This window comes from Camelus dromedarius, chromosome 2 (assembly GCF_036321535.1).
Source record: "Camelus dromedarius isolate mCamDro1 chromosome 2, mCamDro1.pat, whole genome shotgun sequence".
NCBI classification, from domain to species: Eukaryota; Metazoa; Chordata; class Mammalia; order Artiodactyla; family Camelidae; genus Camelus; species Camelus dromedarius.
Genome location: NC_087437.1, coordinates 42,457,904 through 42,475,720, shown reverse-complemented (window position 1 = coordinate 42,475,720; position 17,817 = coordinate 42,457,904). Strand labels below are relative to the sequence as shown.

The following is a 17,817-nucleotide window of genomic DNA, read 5'->3' as shown; positions in this document are numbered from 1 at the left end:
CAGAGCCTAAAACCTGAAAAGCAAATAAAGATCCAGAAAGAAACAAAAGTATATCAAAGCTTATTTTACTGATATAAATATGGCAAATTTTTAAAACTGCTATAAATTCCGAATATAATAATTAAAGTTGATCTATGCAGCCCAAGAATATGCTATTATTTATTGAAGGATCCAAACAATCATTAAAAGATGAACTTTTATTACCCAAAAATGAAAACAAAAAAAAGGGAAAATATCTTAACTGAGAAGACTAACATGTATCAAAAAGATATGAGACAATAATTTGCACATTTGGAATTCTCAACCAACCAGAAAAAAACATCTAAGGACTATACAGTAAGGATGAAAGTTAGGAGGCCTCAGGAAACAGAAGTAAATGTGTAAGAACCCAAGGCACTGAAAACTGTAAATCCTATTCAAAGAGACTGAAAGAAATTTTTGAATTCTATTCACAGCATCTCATTCAAAATTAATATACTTTATTTGATAAACTTAAGCTATGTTGTTCTTATCCTAGAGAAGAAACAGTTCATTGGAAGTTTTTATGCAGAGCAGATACAATGACACAAAAAAGTGGTATCAACAAGGAAAGAGAAAAATAAAAACTCAATCATTGAAAATTTCAAAGAAAAAAACCATTACCCTGTGGCTATATATGAAGGGCAAATAACATGATATATAGTAAAATGATTGTAGCATAGTACAATTAGTGTTCCTAATGATGACCTGAGCTGTCAAGAAAATGTTAGACAGCATATAGAAAGCACGTTTCAGAAGACCAGAACACTTTCAATATATTTTACAAACACAACTATGTCAAAGTTTTAAAAGCTCTCACATTTTAAATGTAACTTTCATTCCTTGCCAGTCCTTGATGAGATGACACTCTAACTTGAAAACCTAAGAAAGAAATAAAATACTTACATATTTAAGAAAGATATCACCAATGCTTTTGCTCTCATCCCAATTAACAATAAGGTCTTCAAGATCATCCTGAAAAACCACAAATGGAAACATTTAAGATTGAATTTGACAATCTCTTAAAGATTCATTTGAAAGACACACTTTACAAAGTATCTTGATTTCATGTGAAAAACAATTAATAACATTCTTTCTCCTCAACAAGATATTAAATAACTTTTTGACTATGAGGAAAATATCCTTTGAAAAATAATTAAGAAAATATAAAGAGTGTCAAGTAAGACTAAGCCTAACTTCCCAGTATGATGTGATAGTTCAATATTTTTCCTAATTATTATTAACTATAAAGCTGATTGACATGACATTATAGAAAACTACTTTCAATCCTGCTGCTGAAGCATCTTACTTAACTTCAGCCATCAGAAACTGTAATCTAGGTGCTCTGCGCCCCTGCCGTTGCCGCCACTGCTACCAAGACCAAGAGGGCTGCGAGAATCCCTGCCTTCAAGAATGCTGAGGACAAGGAGCTGCTGCTGATGGCATCCTTCACCATGGGGGGCCTCACTATAATTCTGCCCACACTCAGCCCCTACGCAAAGTACACCATCATGATCAACGAGGCCACACCTTGCAACTACCCAGTGCCCCTCCAAGACAATAGGAACACGCCTGATGTGCCCAGCCACCCCCAGGACCCCTAGGGCCCAAGCTTGGAGTGGCTGAAGAAACTGAGAGCACCTTCTTGGACAAGGAGAGGCCCCTCCCCAGTGGCCCACAACAAAAATGAGAAAAACAGAGCAAAAAACAAACAAAAAAACCCAAACTGTAATCTATAATAGGGATCAGCAAACTTAAAGGGCTAGATGGTAAGTACTAAGTTTACAGCTTGTGGGCCATATAGTTTCTGTCACAAGTACTCAGAGTGGAAGCAGCCACAGACAATACAAAAATGACTGAGTGTGCCTGTATATCAATAAAACTTTCTTCACCAAAACAAGCAAAACTTCACCAAAATCCTAAAACTGGCTAGATTTCATCCATTGACCATAGTTTGCTAATCCCCAGTCTATAAAATTTCTCAATCATCATCCTAACACTACATATTTGTAAAAATTTAGAAGACATTTAAAAGCTTTATCAGGTAATAAAACACAGATCAGATGATAGTGAGATGCCAAATGATATGCTTTAACTGAAATTCTAAAAGTGACTTTAAATAGATTTTAATCAATAAACTTGTACCAAAGGTTCTCAAAGTGTTATATGCAGAACCTCCAACACACCTTTTTAGTGGGATCCATGAGTTAAACTATTTTTATTACAATACTAAGGCATTATTTGACATTTTCACTCTAATTCTCTCTCAACCATACTACAGAGTTTTCTAGAGACTACGTGGTATGTGACACTGCAACAGACTGAGTTAAGAGCAGACATGAGAAATATTCTTCTATTAAGCCAGACAATAAAAACATAAATCAACATCACTCTTCTCACTATTTTTTTTAGAAATTAGGTATTTTTCACAAAGAATGTTATTTATGCTACCATATGTTAAGTCATTACTACTTTAAGTGTATTAATATATGTTTTAAAAATTGGGATATCCACATACAAAAAGATTAACTTAAACCCTCACCTCAGCCAAAAATGAATTCAAGATATCTGTAAGAGCTAAAACAATACAACTTTAAGAAGAAAACATAGGACAAAATCTTCAAAACCTTGGGTTAGGCAAAAATTTCTAAGATATGATACTAAAAGCATATTATACTTTAAAAAAATGGAAAAATTGGACTTAAGCAAAATTAAAAATTTTGGTTCTTCAAAAGACATCATTTAAAAAATGCAATGACAAGAAAAAACAGATTGGGAAGAAATATCTGCAAAACACATAGCTGATAAAGGACTTGCATCTAGAATTTATAGAGAACCCTTACAACTCACTAAGACAATACCCAATCAAAAAATGGGCACCTGATCTAAGTATACATTTCACAGACATAATATACAAATGGCTAATAAGCACATGAAAAGATGCTCAGCTTCATTAATCATTAGGGAAATGCAAATCAAAACCACTTCACATCCTAGAATGGCTATTAAAAAAAAAAAAAAAAGAAAGAAGAATAAGTATTGGCTAGAATGTGGAGAAATCTGAACCCTCATACATTACTGGTGAGAATATAAAATGATGTAAAAAATTTCTCAAAAATTTTAAATCTAAGAATACTAATATGTCCCAGCAATTCTACTCCTAAATATCTATGGAAGAGAATGAAAGCATGCCCACACAAAGGTTTGCACACAACGTTCACAGCAGGATTATTAATAATAGCCAAAAACTGGAAACAACCTAAACTTCCATCAATTGGTGAAAGGATAAAGAAATGTGGCATAGCCATACAATGGACTATTATCTGGCCATACAAAGGAACAAAGTACTAACATGCTACATCACAGATGAAATTCAAAAATACGCTAAGTATTTTCTGAGAGAAGCCAGGCCTAAGACACCATATAATGTATATTTGCATTTATATGAAATGTCCAGAAAAGGCAAAGTCGTAAGATAAAATGTAGATTAGTGACTGCCTGGAGGACCTGGGGCTAACATTGGGAATTAATTATAAATGGGCATGAAGGATCTTAATGGGGAAGGTGAAAATGTTCTAAAATAGATTTATGGTGATGGCATCACTTGATAAAGTTATTAAAATCACTGAATCATATTATTTTAAAAAGGTGAATTTAAAGACGTAAAGTATACCTCAATAAAGCTATTAAAGAAAAAACTGATGTATCTTAAAAAATATTTTTAAAATTTTCTATTCTAATTTCAAATACATTTAGTACCAATAGATAAAACCCACATAAACATAAGTACCTCAATAATTTTTAAGAATTATTTGAGACCAAATAATTTAAGAACCACTATCCTTCCTACACTCTGTAGATTCAGAAAAATCAAAAGGGGAAAAAATTACTTCCAGTAGCATAAAGGTGAACTCAGGCAAGAATAATTTAACAGCCCACAGACTCAAGAACTAGATTTAACTATCTAAAATTGCACTTGAAAGACAACAAAAGGAAGAAAAGGACTATAAGTAAGACTAACCTTGGAACAATATAGTATAATGAATTCTGGCACTGACTAGCTGGTTTTAAATACTGGCTCTAGGCCTTGTTAGTTCTGTGCCCTTTGCCAAGTTACCTAACTCAATTTTACCTAACTCAATAAGTGTCTCAATTTTCTATTCGGAAAAATGAGGATAGTAATGACTCCTACCCCATAAAAAATTAAATTACTTAATACTTATATAGCACTTAGAATCCCTAACAGATAGTAGTGCTCCATAAGCTATTATTAACTATATTTTCCTATGTATTTAATATAAAATATGGAAGATCATCTGGGAAACTGTGATGCAAAAGAGAAAAACTTACAGCTCTGCCAATATAATCTAGTGGCACATTTCCAAAGTGTAACTACAGGACGGCTGTATATCCTTACCTAAGAACATTGCTTTCAGAAAGCAAAATAACCTTTAGGCACCCTGAAAAAGTCTACTGTTTCTGGTCAACCTTTAAGTCCTGGTGCCTGTTGATGAAATAAAGATTTCTGTCTTAATCAACCGTTAGCTTAGGGACTAAATAATAAAGGAACTAAGGCTTAGAGAGTTTAATTTGCCCCAAATCACATGCAAATTTGCCCCAAATGAACCGCTATTCATACTCAGGCTTGTCTGACTTCAGATCCCATGTCATTCTGCCTGCTCTATACCAGTTTCTACCCATTAGAAATGGAGAGTCAGGTTGGCAGGCGAGGCGAGCCTCCAAGAGCGTTATTCATAGTGCCACTATTTTCTTACAATGTTTCTATGGGAATATGGTTGACAGACACTGGCACATATCTCCTTCTTATCCATACACAATTCTCCATAGGATGCTCTCAACTTTACCTCCTAGCCATGGCCATAAGAGAACTCTATAGTTCTAAGTCATAGAGCCTAGCTCCCAAAGCCTATTAGAAAAGTAAAGGAAGTTGTAAACAGATTGGAGTAAGAAAGCTAAGCTCTTTCCTTCTCTTCCTCCTGGTTAAGATTTCTTTTGTACTGTTACCATCTACTTTTATACAAGACGGGTTTCTTTTTCACTTAGCTCACTGAACACCAAGGTATCAGATTCCCCACTATACACCTTTCCCTGAGTAAGTACAAGGTACTTTGAGACTTACGCTAAATTAACAAACCATAAACACAGAAAGAAAATGTACTCCCTCCAATTCCTCCCTCCCTCTCTTGTTTCGTCATAGTTCCGAAAAACAGCAGGCAGTGGCACATCAAGGACTAACGTTGATTAGTTCCGAAAAGGAAAAATTCACATGTAGGAAAAGATGTTCATATCAATCTCAAAAATTCTCATTTTAATTTAAATATTAGCATGCTAAAAGTTGGAGGCAAATAAAGAATTAGACCAAAGGTGTCCACATAATATATAAGATGAGAAAATACACTGAGTTCCAGTCCTGATTCAGACGTTTAAAAGTAGAATGACCATTATTCAGCAAATATTTACTGACAGAAATCTAAGTGCCAGACAGTAGTTGCAAACATGGTGGGTAAAAAACTATTTCAATCCTTCACAAAACTTTTGAACATTAGTTTACTTACTTTCTGAATTTAGTTTATTACTAACATAAATTGCCATTGTTATTTATTGAATGCTCAGTGATAGGCACTATGCTTAGTGACTTATAAAAATGCAAAAACTGAGAATAAAAATTTCACAACCACCCATGAGTCACATACTACTATTCCCACTTTATAGATAAAAAAACTGAAGCACTTAAGGTTACCTTACTTCAAATCCAGATCTACTGTGGGCACAGTCCTTATCTGTAACCACTATGCAATGCTATAAAACAGACATCAGTACTTCTTCGGAATACTGTATTAATGAGATGATATGAAAAACTGCACAAATGTAAGCCACATTTACACAGATTATTCACTAAATACTAAAAGAATATATCTGTTTTTGTGCCAATACCATACTATTTTGATTACTATAGCTTAGTAGTATAGTCTAAAGTCAAAGAGTGTGATTTCCCCAGCTCTGCTCTGTTTTCTCAATATTGTTTTGGCTACTCAGGGTCTTTTGTGTCTCCATCCAAATTTTTAAAACATTTTTGTTCTAGTTCTGTGAAAAATGCAAGCAGTAATTTGATAGGGCTTGCATTTAATCTGTAGACTGCCTTGGGTAGTATGGTCATTTTAACAATATTGATTCTTCCAATCCAAGAACACAGTTTATCTTTCTAACTGTTTGTGTTGTCTTCAACTTTTTCACCAGCATCTTATAGTTTATGGAGTACAAGTCTCTTAATTAACTCCTTAGGTAGGTTTATTCCCAGATATGTTATGCTTTTTGATGCAATGGTCGATGAGATGGTTTCCTTAATTTCTCTTTCTGATATTTCTTTGGTAGTGTATAGAAAGGTAACAGATTTCTGTATATTAATTTTGTATCCTACAACTTTACCAAATTCATTGATGAGCTCTAGTAGTTTTCTGGTAGTATCTTTAGGCACAAAAACAGATATACAGCTCAGTGGAACAGGACAGAAAGCCCAGAAATAAACCCACACACTTAAAGTCAATTAATCTACAACAAATGAGGCAATATACAATGGAGAAAAGACAGTCTCTTCAGTAAGTGGTGCTGGGAAAACTGGATAGCTACCTGCAAAAGAAAGAAATTAGAACACTTTCTAACACCACACGTAAAAATAAGCTCTAAATGGATTAAAGACACCATACATAAAAATAAGCTCTAAATGGATAAAAGACCTAAATGTAAGATGAGATACTCTAAAACTCCCAGAGAAAAACATAGGCAAAACACGCTCTGACATAAATCACAGCAATGTGTTTTTGGACCAGTCTCATAGAGAAATGGAAATAAAAACAAAAATAAACAAATGGGATCTAACAAAACTTAAATGCTTTTGCATAGCAAAGGAAATCACAGACAAAACAAAAAGATAACTTACAAAATGGGGAAAAATATGTCAACAATGCAACCAACAAGGGATTAATTTCCAAAATATACAAACAGCTCATATAACTTAATAGCCCCCCCCAAAAAAAAAAAAAATACACATAGTCCAATCCAAACATGGGCAAAAGACCTAAATGCATTTCTCCAAGAAGATATACAGACAGCCAACAGGCACATGAAAAAATGCTCAATATTGCTAATTATCAGAGAAATGCAAATCAAAACTACAATAGGGTACCACCTCTCACCAGTCAGAATAGACACCATTAAAAAGTGTACAAATAATAAATACTGTAGAGGGTGTGGAGAAAAAGGAACACTTCTTCACTGTTGATAGGAATGTAAACTGGTGCAGCCACTATGGAGAACTGCATGGAGGTTCCTTAAAAAACTAAAAATAAAGTTACCATATGATCCACTCCTGGGAATATATCCATAGAAAACCCGAAAAGATACATGCAGCTCAATGTTCACAGCAACACTATTACAATAGCCAAGATATGGAAACAACCTAAATGTCCATCAACAGATGAATGGGTAAAGATGTGGTATGTATATACAATGGAATATCACTCAGCCACAAAAAAGAATGAAATAATGCCATTTACAACAACATGGACGTAAGTTAGAGGAAGACAAATATCATTTGATATCACTTATATGTGTTATCTAAAAAAAAAATGATACAAATGAACTTATTTACAAAACAGAAACAGACTCAGAGACATAGAAGACAAGCTTACAGTTACCAAAGGGGCAGGGGAGACAGAAACTAGGATTTTGGGATTAATATATACACACTACTATATACAAAAAGATAAACAAGGACCCTCTGTATAGCACAGGGAACTATATGCAATATCTTGTAATAACCTATAATGGAAAAGAATCTGAGAAAGAATATATATATATACATATACATATATATATATATATATATCACTTTGCTGTATACCAGAAACTACCACAACATTGTCAATCAAATATAATTGAGTAAAATATATATGTATATGTATATATATGTGTATTTATATACATAGCATCAAGAAGCAATATAGCATTAGTAATAGCCAAGACATGGAAACAACCCAAGTGTGCATGAATGGATGAATAGATAAAGCAAATGTGGTATTATACAATGAAATATTATTTAGCCATTAAAAAGAAGGCAATCCTGACATTTGTGACCATATGGACAGACCTTGAGGGCTTTATGCTAAGTGAGATAATTCAGAGAAAGACAAATACTATATGATCTCACTTATATGTGGAATCTAAAAAAAAACCAAACTCATAGATACAGAGAACAGATTGGTAGTTGCCAGAGATATGGGGGAGGAAGATGGGTAAAATGGGTAATGGCAGTCAAGAGGTATAAACTTCCCGTTATGAGAAAAATAAGTCCTACGGACATAATGTAGAGCATGGTGACTGTAGTTAATAATACTGTGTTACATTTTTGAAAGTTGCTAAGAGAGTAATCTTAAAAAGTTCTCATCACAAAAAAAGAAAAATTTTAACTATGTGTGGAGGTAGATGTTAACTAAACTTACTGTGATCACTTTGAAATATATACATGTATCAAACAATTACTTTGTATACCTACAACTAATACAATGTTACCTGTCAATTTTATCTCATTAAAAAAGGGAGGGGGAAAGCAAGACAACATTAAGGTTAAGGAGTACAGAATCTGAAGTTAGACAAAAAAAAAAGGACTCAAATCCTGTATCCAGCATTTATTAGATGAATGACTTCAGAAAAATCATTTAATCTCTGTATGTAGCTGTTTCACATCTATAAAATACAGACAATTATATTCACCTTCTTGGTAGTGTTCAATGGATGTGGGAGTAATTGATAGTGGATTACATTTAAAAGAAGAAAAGAAAAAAATGCTATCAATAAAAAAGAAAGAAATAAAACAAAATTTTAGGAGCATTTCAGTGATGGGATTATAGGTATTTTCAACTCCTTTTTCCCTTTCTCCTGATTTCACAAATAAATATTTGACAGCACACATTGATTTCATGGCAGGAAAAAAAAGAAAATACAGGCTTTAAAATTTTTACATGTATGACAAACCTGAAATCAGCCAGAAAATAACTACTCATTGAAATATTGGTAATCCAAGTTTATAGAAGAATCTTAAAAATTTTTGTTATGCATTATAATAACTAAAGGGTGATAATCATTTTCAAAGCTCCAGTGAATCACTAGTGAATAAAACAAAAAAAGAAGCAGACTCACATATACAGAAAACAAACTACCAATGATTACCAGTGGGGAGAGGGAAGCGGGGAAGGCAATGTAAAGGCAGAGGTGGGGGAAGGTTATTATGGGATTATGTGAAATCATGTGTGTAACTTTTGAAAATTGTAAAGCAGTATAGAATTTAAAGACTCCTTTATTCAATAAGAAATTAATTATTTTTTAAAAAGCTTCAGTGAACTAGAGAACATGATCTTCTGAGTTGAGATTATGATCCCATACATATAAAAAGCACTTAACATTTTATATTGGAAGGTAACTTGCACACCCAGACTAGCCAACACAAAATGATCTACAAATTGGGGGTAAACACATAGATGAAAACCTGCTTGTCTTTCCACTCTACCTCTATGCCTCTTAGTATTTCTTATGAGAAAAAAGATCATTTCAAGAAAATTTTCCTCTTCAAATATTCAGAATCCTAACTGGAAATAAGGATAAACTAGTTTGAGGTTCTATAGCTAAGAAAATAAAGATTCCTTCAAAATTACTTGTAAATTTAGAAATAGGTGAAATATAATAATGGATTTTGATAAAATAAAAAATATAAACATTTGATAAACTGCATTTTTATTAACTTACATATCTTATATTTTGTCTATACTGTGCAATAAAAATCAAAAGTGAATGTATTTGTTTGAAAACATTGTGTAATTCAGATTGATCTTTTTATTACAATATGGAATAATATCCATTAATATGGATTGTTCTGAGAAGAAAACTGATCAATTCTGACCAGGCACCACACAAGAAAAATAAATGGAAATAAAACTAAACTACTTTTAAGAGTTAAGTGAAACCTGCCCCAAAATTACTTTACTATGAGAGACTGATACCTGGAAATCAGGGACCCCCTCATCAAAGGAAAATTATTAAAAAGAGGATAGCATTTTCTTATATGGTTTCAGCATTTATCTGACCATGTATGAAAAGAGAAATGAATGAAATGATTTCTAAGTCCCTTCCACCTTCATAGTTTTTCAAAAAAAATCAAAGCAAACCAAACATACATAACCCAAGAGGAAAAACAGTAGGAAAAAAAAAATAGTACTAGCAACTACATGTCTCTATAGAAAAGACTTCATAAGGTCTAAATTCCTTGTTTTCAGATTAATCAAAATCAAAAAACAGGCAAACAACAAACATTAATAAGGTACTAGAGCCAAGGGAAAATGATTCAAGGGAATAAATGAAAGAATAAGAAAATTTTTAAATATATATTTTTATTGAAGTATAGTCGGTTTACAATATTGTGTCAATTTCTGGTGTACAGCATAATGAAGAAATTTTAAATGTGAAACTTAATTAGCTAACCAGAAGTATCTGAAAAATCATAATAAATATACACAATCAAAAAAGAATTACCACCAACATAACATATACAAATTTACCTTTATCTTAGTGTGCACATCAAAGATATCTGGAATACTACCAAAAATAGTCTTAATCTCTTCTGGTGCAAGGATAGGTCCACCACGTTGTCCTTCCTCTTCCAATGGTACTTGAAATAACTAGAAAGTTAAAAGAAAAAAAAAAAAAAAAAAAGACTAGTTTAGGTAGATTGTGGAAAATGAAAAAAAATCTTTTAAATCTAACAGACAGTGATAAAGGAGATAAGATTTAATGAAAAAGAAAAGAGTAATTAAAAAAAATACTTCTCCCTAAATTTGAAATCTTTTCTCATAACATTTTCTATTCTATTTTATCCTACTTATCTATATATCTGTGTATGTATGTATATACTCTTATAATAAAATGTTATGTTAGAATCTAAAAACAGTTTATCACACAGTTCTAGAAATCATTAAAATTGTTAGTATGATACAGAGTAATTTCTATTTTTTTATTCAAGTCACTAAGGAAGAAAGCAATAAGTTATTTCCAGACATATACTTCATACAAGTAACATATTTTGAAATGGTGGCCAAAAAAGTTGGCTTAGAGGAAAGAGACTGGATTTGAAACCAGAAGATCTGTTTGTATCTATGTTGCTACTTGCATTAATCTTAAAAAAATAAAAGGGAAAAAACCTCCTACAACTAGTAAGTGAATTTAGCAAGGTCAAAGGATACCAAGTCAGCACCCACATGCATGCATGCACACACACATGCATGCACACTGCAAAAATTGTATTTCTATGTACCAGTAATGTACAAATTGAAACCAAAATCTATAAGCAGTATCATTTACAATAAAAATTAAAATACTTAAGCATAAATATAATAAATCACGTACATGATGCTGAAAACTACAGAATGTTCATGAAAGAAATCAAAGAAGACCTAAATAAATAAGACATATGGTCATGGACTGCCAACACAGTAAAAATGTCAATTCTCCCCCCAAAACAGACTTATGAATCTACCCCAATGTCTATGAAAAATGCCATGACTTTTTGTAGATTGAAGAAAACCTTATTCTAAAAATTTATGTAGAAAGGCAAAGAACTTCTTACTATAAAGCTGCAGTACTCAAGACTGTGTTGTACTGGTAAAGAGAGAAACATTCAAGACCAACAGAACAGAATAGAGTCTAGAAACAAACCCATGCAAATATGGCCAAGTAATTTTTGACAAAGGTGCAAAAGCAATCCAGTGGAAAATGGCCAGCTATCCAACAAATAGCACTAAAACACCACCTGCCATTGGCAAAAAAAAGAACCTCAGCCTAAATATAACCCTTATACAAAAATTAACTCAAAATGGATCACAGATCTAAAGGAAAAACCTAAAACTATGAAATATTTAGAAAACCTAGGAGAAAATCTTGTGACTTGGGTAAAGAGTGTTTAAATATGAAATCAAAAGCATGATGCATAAGACAAAAAAAATGATAAAAATGTGTTTAATTTTGATGAATTTATCAGAAGACATGAGAATACAGGCTATAGACTAGGAAAAAATATTTGCAAATCACCTATCTGACAAAGGACTAGTATCTAAAATATATAAAGAATTCTCAAAACTCAGGAAAGAAACAACCCAATTAAAAATAGGCAAAATCTTGAATAGTTATTTCAATAAAAAAGATACACAAATGTCAAATAAGGACAAGGATAGATAGTCAATATCATTAGTCATTTTGGAAATGTAAATTAAAGCCACATTGATACAACTACCTACCTATTTGAAAGGCTAAAAATACTGCTAAGCAATGGTGAGGACATGAGCAGCTGGAACTCTCACATATTGCTGGTGGAAGTGCAAAATTGTATAGCCCCTTTGGAAAAAGGTTGGGCAGTTTCTTTTAAAGTCAAACATATGTACCATATGATCCAACAATCCTACTCCTAGGTGTTTACCCAAGAGAAATGCAAACATATGCACCTAAAACTTGTACACAAATGTTGGTAACAGCTCTATTCATAACCACTCAAATGGGAAACAACTCAAATATCCTTTAATAAGTGAATAGGTAACTGTGGTACATCCATACAATGGCATACTACTCAGCAATAAAAAGGATCAAACTACTGATACATACAAGTTAGATGAAACTCAAAGGCTGAAAGAAGCCAGGCTTAGTAGGTTATATACTATATGATTCCATTTATATGACATTTTCAAAGACAAAATTATAGCGATGGAGAAGAGATCATTGGTTACCAGGAGTTGGAAGGAGAAAAGGGTGTGACATAAAAAAAAACAGTACCAGGAGTTTTTTGGGGAGATGGAAATGTTTTATATCCTGATTGTAGTGGTGGTTATACAAATTTTCACATGTGTTAAAATTCACATAAATGTACATCAAAGAAAAAGACAAGTAAAAACTGTATAATTTAAGATAAAAATTTTACTTAAATTTTAAATAGCTAATTGACTATTTGACTAAAGTTATTTGACTAAAGTAAAAATAATAATGTACTATTGGGTTCTTAACATATACAGAAGTAAAACGAGTAACAATAGCACAAAGGACAAGAGGGAATGAATGGAAGAGGAAAAAAAGAAAAAGATAAAAAAATTACATTATAAATAGTAAGAAACTATGTTAAGATTATGAACTGTTCCTATTTTTAAGAACGACTACAATTCTAGACTTGTTTATCTCCATCCATCCCAAAATACATATATATTTAGGCCTTCCATTTCTTCAAGTATAGTGAACTTAACCTGCTGAAAACAATTAAAATACTGAAGAAAAACCTCATTCTAAGTACAACAACAAGGTGACAAGAAAGTAAGGTCAAAATCTAAGTCAAAGTAAAGTAGAGTACTAAAACCAACTTTTGTCCCAAAGACATTTGCCTAAACCAATATAAGCTAATTTTCACCTACAAAAGCCTCAAAGGGTAAGAAGACCAACACAAAAGCTAGTTTTCAACATACTAACAACTTTCAGTAAACTTAAAAGTGTGTTTAACCTATGACCCAGAAATTCCAGGATTTTGCCCAGAATATTTTCTTAAGGAGCAATGAATAAGAATATTCACAGCAGCACTACTTTAGTAATAGTTTAAAAAAAAAACAAAACAAAAGAAAACAAAAAAAACCAGCAACAAAACACTAAAACTTAAATTCAATGTCCATTAAAAATAAGTTAAATAAGCTGATATATTCACTAAGGAAAATGAATTACTGCTATGCGCAATGACACAGATGCATCCCAAGAACATTTCTATTAAGCAAAAAAGCAACACTAGAAAATATATAAATACTGTTACATTTACATAGTTTGATTTCCTACACATGTGATAGATCTATAAGAAGAATGATAAGCACAAAATGCTAGATAATAATAATATCTGAGGAGGGGTAAAGGAATGCGAATGGGAAAAAACACAACAGAGATTTCAAAGATATCTGGAACCATTTATAAGCATTCGTTTATCTAGTCAACATTTGAAAATCCTAAAATCCTAAACAAAATATTCAGACAACCAAAATACATCAAGATTCATTAAAACCTCTCAGCAGTCTGAAGACACACTATCTAAACAGTTCTACTATGTTTGCTTTAATTTCCCAAATAAAATTAGCCAGAAACTATTGATTCTACCTTTCCAACATTTCTGAAATCTATCCTCTTTTCATTTCCACTGAGACTATCCTAAGAAGTTCAGGTTTTCAAAATCCCAAACCAAGACTGCTGAAATAACATCCAAATTAACCTCCTTGCCTCCACAATTTCCCCTTCCTCAATATCTCCTTCAGTGTGCCAAGTGACTTTCTAAAATACAAGTCACACAACATCTTTCCCTTCCCATCAAAAATTCTTCTATAGTTACACAGCACACTGTACAAAGGCCTTCTCCAGTCTAACACAGGCAGTCTTATCTCAACTCTCACCGTATCCGTACCTCAACCCCTCGCCTTGTCTCCTTAACTCACCCACCCAAAAGTCTAATCCCCCTAGACTACCCTGTAATACCTTAAATGATACGTATCTTCCATTGTTTGTATTGTTGGAACAATCTCAAACACACTTCCCACTCATATTCTTTGCATGCACTGATCATAATCATGCTTTAAAACTCACTTCAATTTTTACCTTCTTTTTCCGTGATACTTTTTCCAGTGTTCAACCCACTGAAAATTCTAGCCCAACACCTTGCCTAAGCTGGAAGAAAAGTAAAATTCTCACCATACAAATCTCCAAATATCTTAACTAAACCTCCCTCGTGATACTCCTAACTTTCCACTTCGTACTAATGTTTAAGTGTGTACGTTTTATCTCCTCTTCCAGTCTAAGCTCCTTTAAAATGTGAATCCTCTTTTAACACCTGGAATAATACTTTATATTAGTAGGCACCTAAGTACTATATAGAATAAATGAAGTCACTACTGAATATTGTCTTAATTTGGGAGCTAAGTTAAAATCAAATTATTTCAAGTCAAAAAAGAAAAAAAAAAAGGACACATTAGCCCTAAAGAAAACACTATCATGAATTTAGACCAAAATATTTTTTTAATAAAGATTAGGTATTTTGAATTTATTTACAAAATAGACCATAATATTTTAAGTAAACAGGTGAGTTTTTACTATGCACAGTGGTATGAAACTTTGTCTACAGTGTAATAATTACAAGTGCTTTTTAAAAAGAAGTTTTAGTGAATTTAATTGATATGCAAATTAAAATTTGAAAACTCCAATGCATTAGCATGGCCTACAAGGATTTTCATTTCTAGGTAATAAATGCTACCAAAGTACATGAACAGTATATGCCAAGGCGATTTTCTGCTACTCAGCCACATTTTGGCTGACTATAAAAACTTCAACAAGAAACTCTTGTAGGATGATTCCCCTTGAGGAAGAAGAGCAGAGCTGACTTAAAACAAGTAAAGTTTAATACAGCAGAGGGCCTCATAAAACTTTGACTACTGCTAAACAAATTAACTGTGAAGAATAACCTCTCCATGACTACCAAGAAAGAAGTCTTTCCATTTCTTATTCATGTATTTTATCAATGGTACAAGCAACTAAAGGCTATTACATTGGACCCTAATGAGTTATATTAAGAATTCAAAAAGAGGTCAGTTAAAAATTAAACCCCAATCAGATCTCCCAATCCTTTTTCTATTCAAAAACAAGCTTGGTGGTATCAACTTTATTTTCCTGACAAACTGTCTCCTTCATTACCTAGAACAATTTATTCCTTCTTCCTACAAATTCCAAAATAATGCTCCTATTATTATGTCTTTCAGAACCTTGAATTTTGATATATTCCTTATTATCTTCTTCAATCTTATCCTACAAGGATTCACTAGAATTGTTTTTCCTCAGAATTAACTTTTCATAGTACATTTTAATATTAGTAAGCAATGAATGAACATTTATGACTACTGCATACTTTAAGAAAACTTGACACATGAAAGGATTACTAAAAAAAAATTACTGACATCCATGTTGTTATGCTTCATTGCTACTTGCTTTTTCACGTATATACAGTACTAACTCTAGAACTCTAGACTCTGGAACACATACTTTCATGAAAAGTTATCTACCACTTTCATATATAAATGCAGTATCTTGATATGAAACATGCAAAATTCTGAATTAAACTCAGTCCCCTCTAAGATCTTTTACTGAGGATCTTTCTCTCTTTAAAGTCACTATTTAAAAAATCATGCTATTTCTGCATGAATAAAAGCTACTATTACTATTATGGTATTTTCCTAACAGCAGTTTTTATTATACATTTTCATTTTTAATATCTATGTTCCATTTCTATGCTTATATAATTTTCTTATTAAAAAAAAAACACCTCAGATTTTTTACTTATGAACTCTGGAAAACAGATCATTTTGCAACCAAAGTCTTACCTGAATAATTGTAGCCAATATATTTACATAATTACTTTCAGTCTGATAGAGCTCTTTTGCAACTTGCCACCTGGCTGACTGCTTTGAAGGAACTGGAGTGGAATTTTTAGAAGACTTAGTACAAGACTTTGGTGTTTCTAAAAGATAAAAAGGAAGAAAGATTTAAAATGGAAGTCAGGTATAACACTACAGGTTTAACAGAAAAAAGGGAAGGATATCTACTCTTACAAATATATCATCATACAAATTTTCATTAAAGTAGAACTTCCTCACAGAAAAGGCCAGAAAAAAATGATAATCATGTACTCTTCAAAAATGCCACAGTCATTAAAAACGAAGAAAGACTGAAGAAAGAACTGTTTCAGGTAAGAGACTAGAGAGAGATAACATAACAGTGTGTGATGCTGAATTGCACTCAAGGCCAGAAAAAAGAACTTTTTTCTTTTACTAAAAAGCACAATAGACATCATAGAAAAATCTTTAAGCTAAAAAAGGAGGGAAAAGTTGTTATGATTACACAATTACAATAATGGAAAATTTTTCATATATATATATAGAGAGAGAGAGACAGGGAGAGAGAGAGAGAGAGAGACAGGGAGAGAGGGGGAGAGAGAGGCTCCTTCAAAACAAAAAGACAAAAGAAAAAAAAAAAACCCAAAACAAACATTACCTGCAAATTCTCTATTAGTTCTAAGTATCTTTATAGAAAACACCCAGTCTAATCCAAAGGGCAGGGAGGATGTATTAGTATATTTATATGTATTTCAAGAAAAAAATTTTAAATGAAATTTCATAACAGCTTAAAATACATTTCCTTACTAACAATTAGGTAAGAATACCTCATACCTAATAGCAAGTTTCTCAATAGAAAAAGGAATGTATAACATACAATAGAATGACATGAAAAAAGATAATATATAGTCCCAGCATATCAGTTTTACTCAGTGACAAATAAGCTTAAGCATTAGTAAAACAACCACGTGTACTGTAGAGTTTTGAATGTTTTAAAAAGAAAAAAGACTTCAAAGAATTTCCCACACACCGCACATTATTTCAGGCTACTTTCACCAGACCCAGGAGTCTTTGCCATTACAGGATACGTTAGGGGAAAAAACTGACTTAAACTGATCTAATTAAATTATTAATTATTATCTAGGCAGTGATCTACAAACTGGGAATTCTACCATACAGAATATCTCATGTATGAGTATAGTTGTCATGTCTGTTTTCTTTAGTGATTCATTTTCTTCTCTCCCCTCAACTTCACATCCAAGCTTTGTCCTTTATGATCATGACCTCT

General features: G+C 32.3%; 1 protein-coding gene and 1 pseudogene across 4 annotated transcripts in view; one reads left to right on the top strand and one right to left on the bottom strand.

Annotated features, from left to right (window-relative positions):
• The window catches only part of ECT2 (epithelial cell transforming 2), a 53,770-nt gene that overhangs the window by 21,772 nt on the left and 14,181 nt on the right, over positions 1-17,817 (bottom strand). For all 4 annotated transcript variants that reach the window (XM_010976278.3, XM_031451275.2, XM_064492849.1 and 1 more), the window contains 3 exons: positions 16,518-16,654; positions 10,647-10,766; positions 925-993 (listed from right to left, as the gene is read on the bottom strand). In XM_010976278.3, coding sequence (XP_010974580.1) covers positions 925-993; positions 10,647-10,766; positions 16,518-16,654 — 326 coding nt within the window. The remainder of the gene's footprint in view (positions 1-924; positions 994-10,646; positions 10,767-16,517; positions 16,655-17,817) is intronic.
• Positions 1,008-1,757, top strand: LOC116155818 (NADH dehydrogenase [ubiquinone] 1 alpha subcomplex subunit 3-like; annotated as a pseudogene).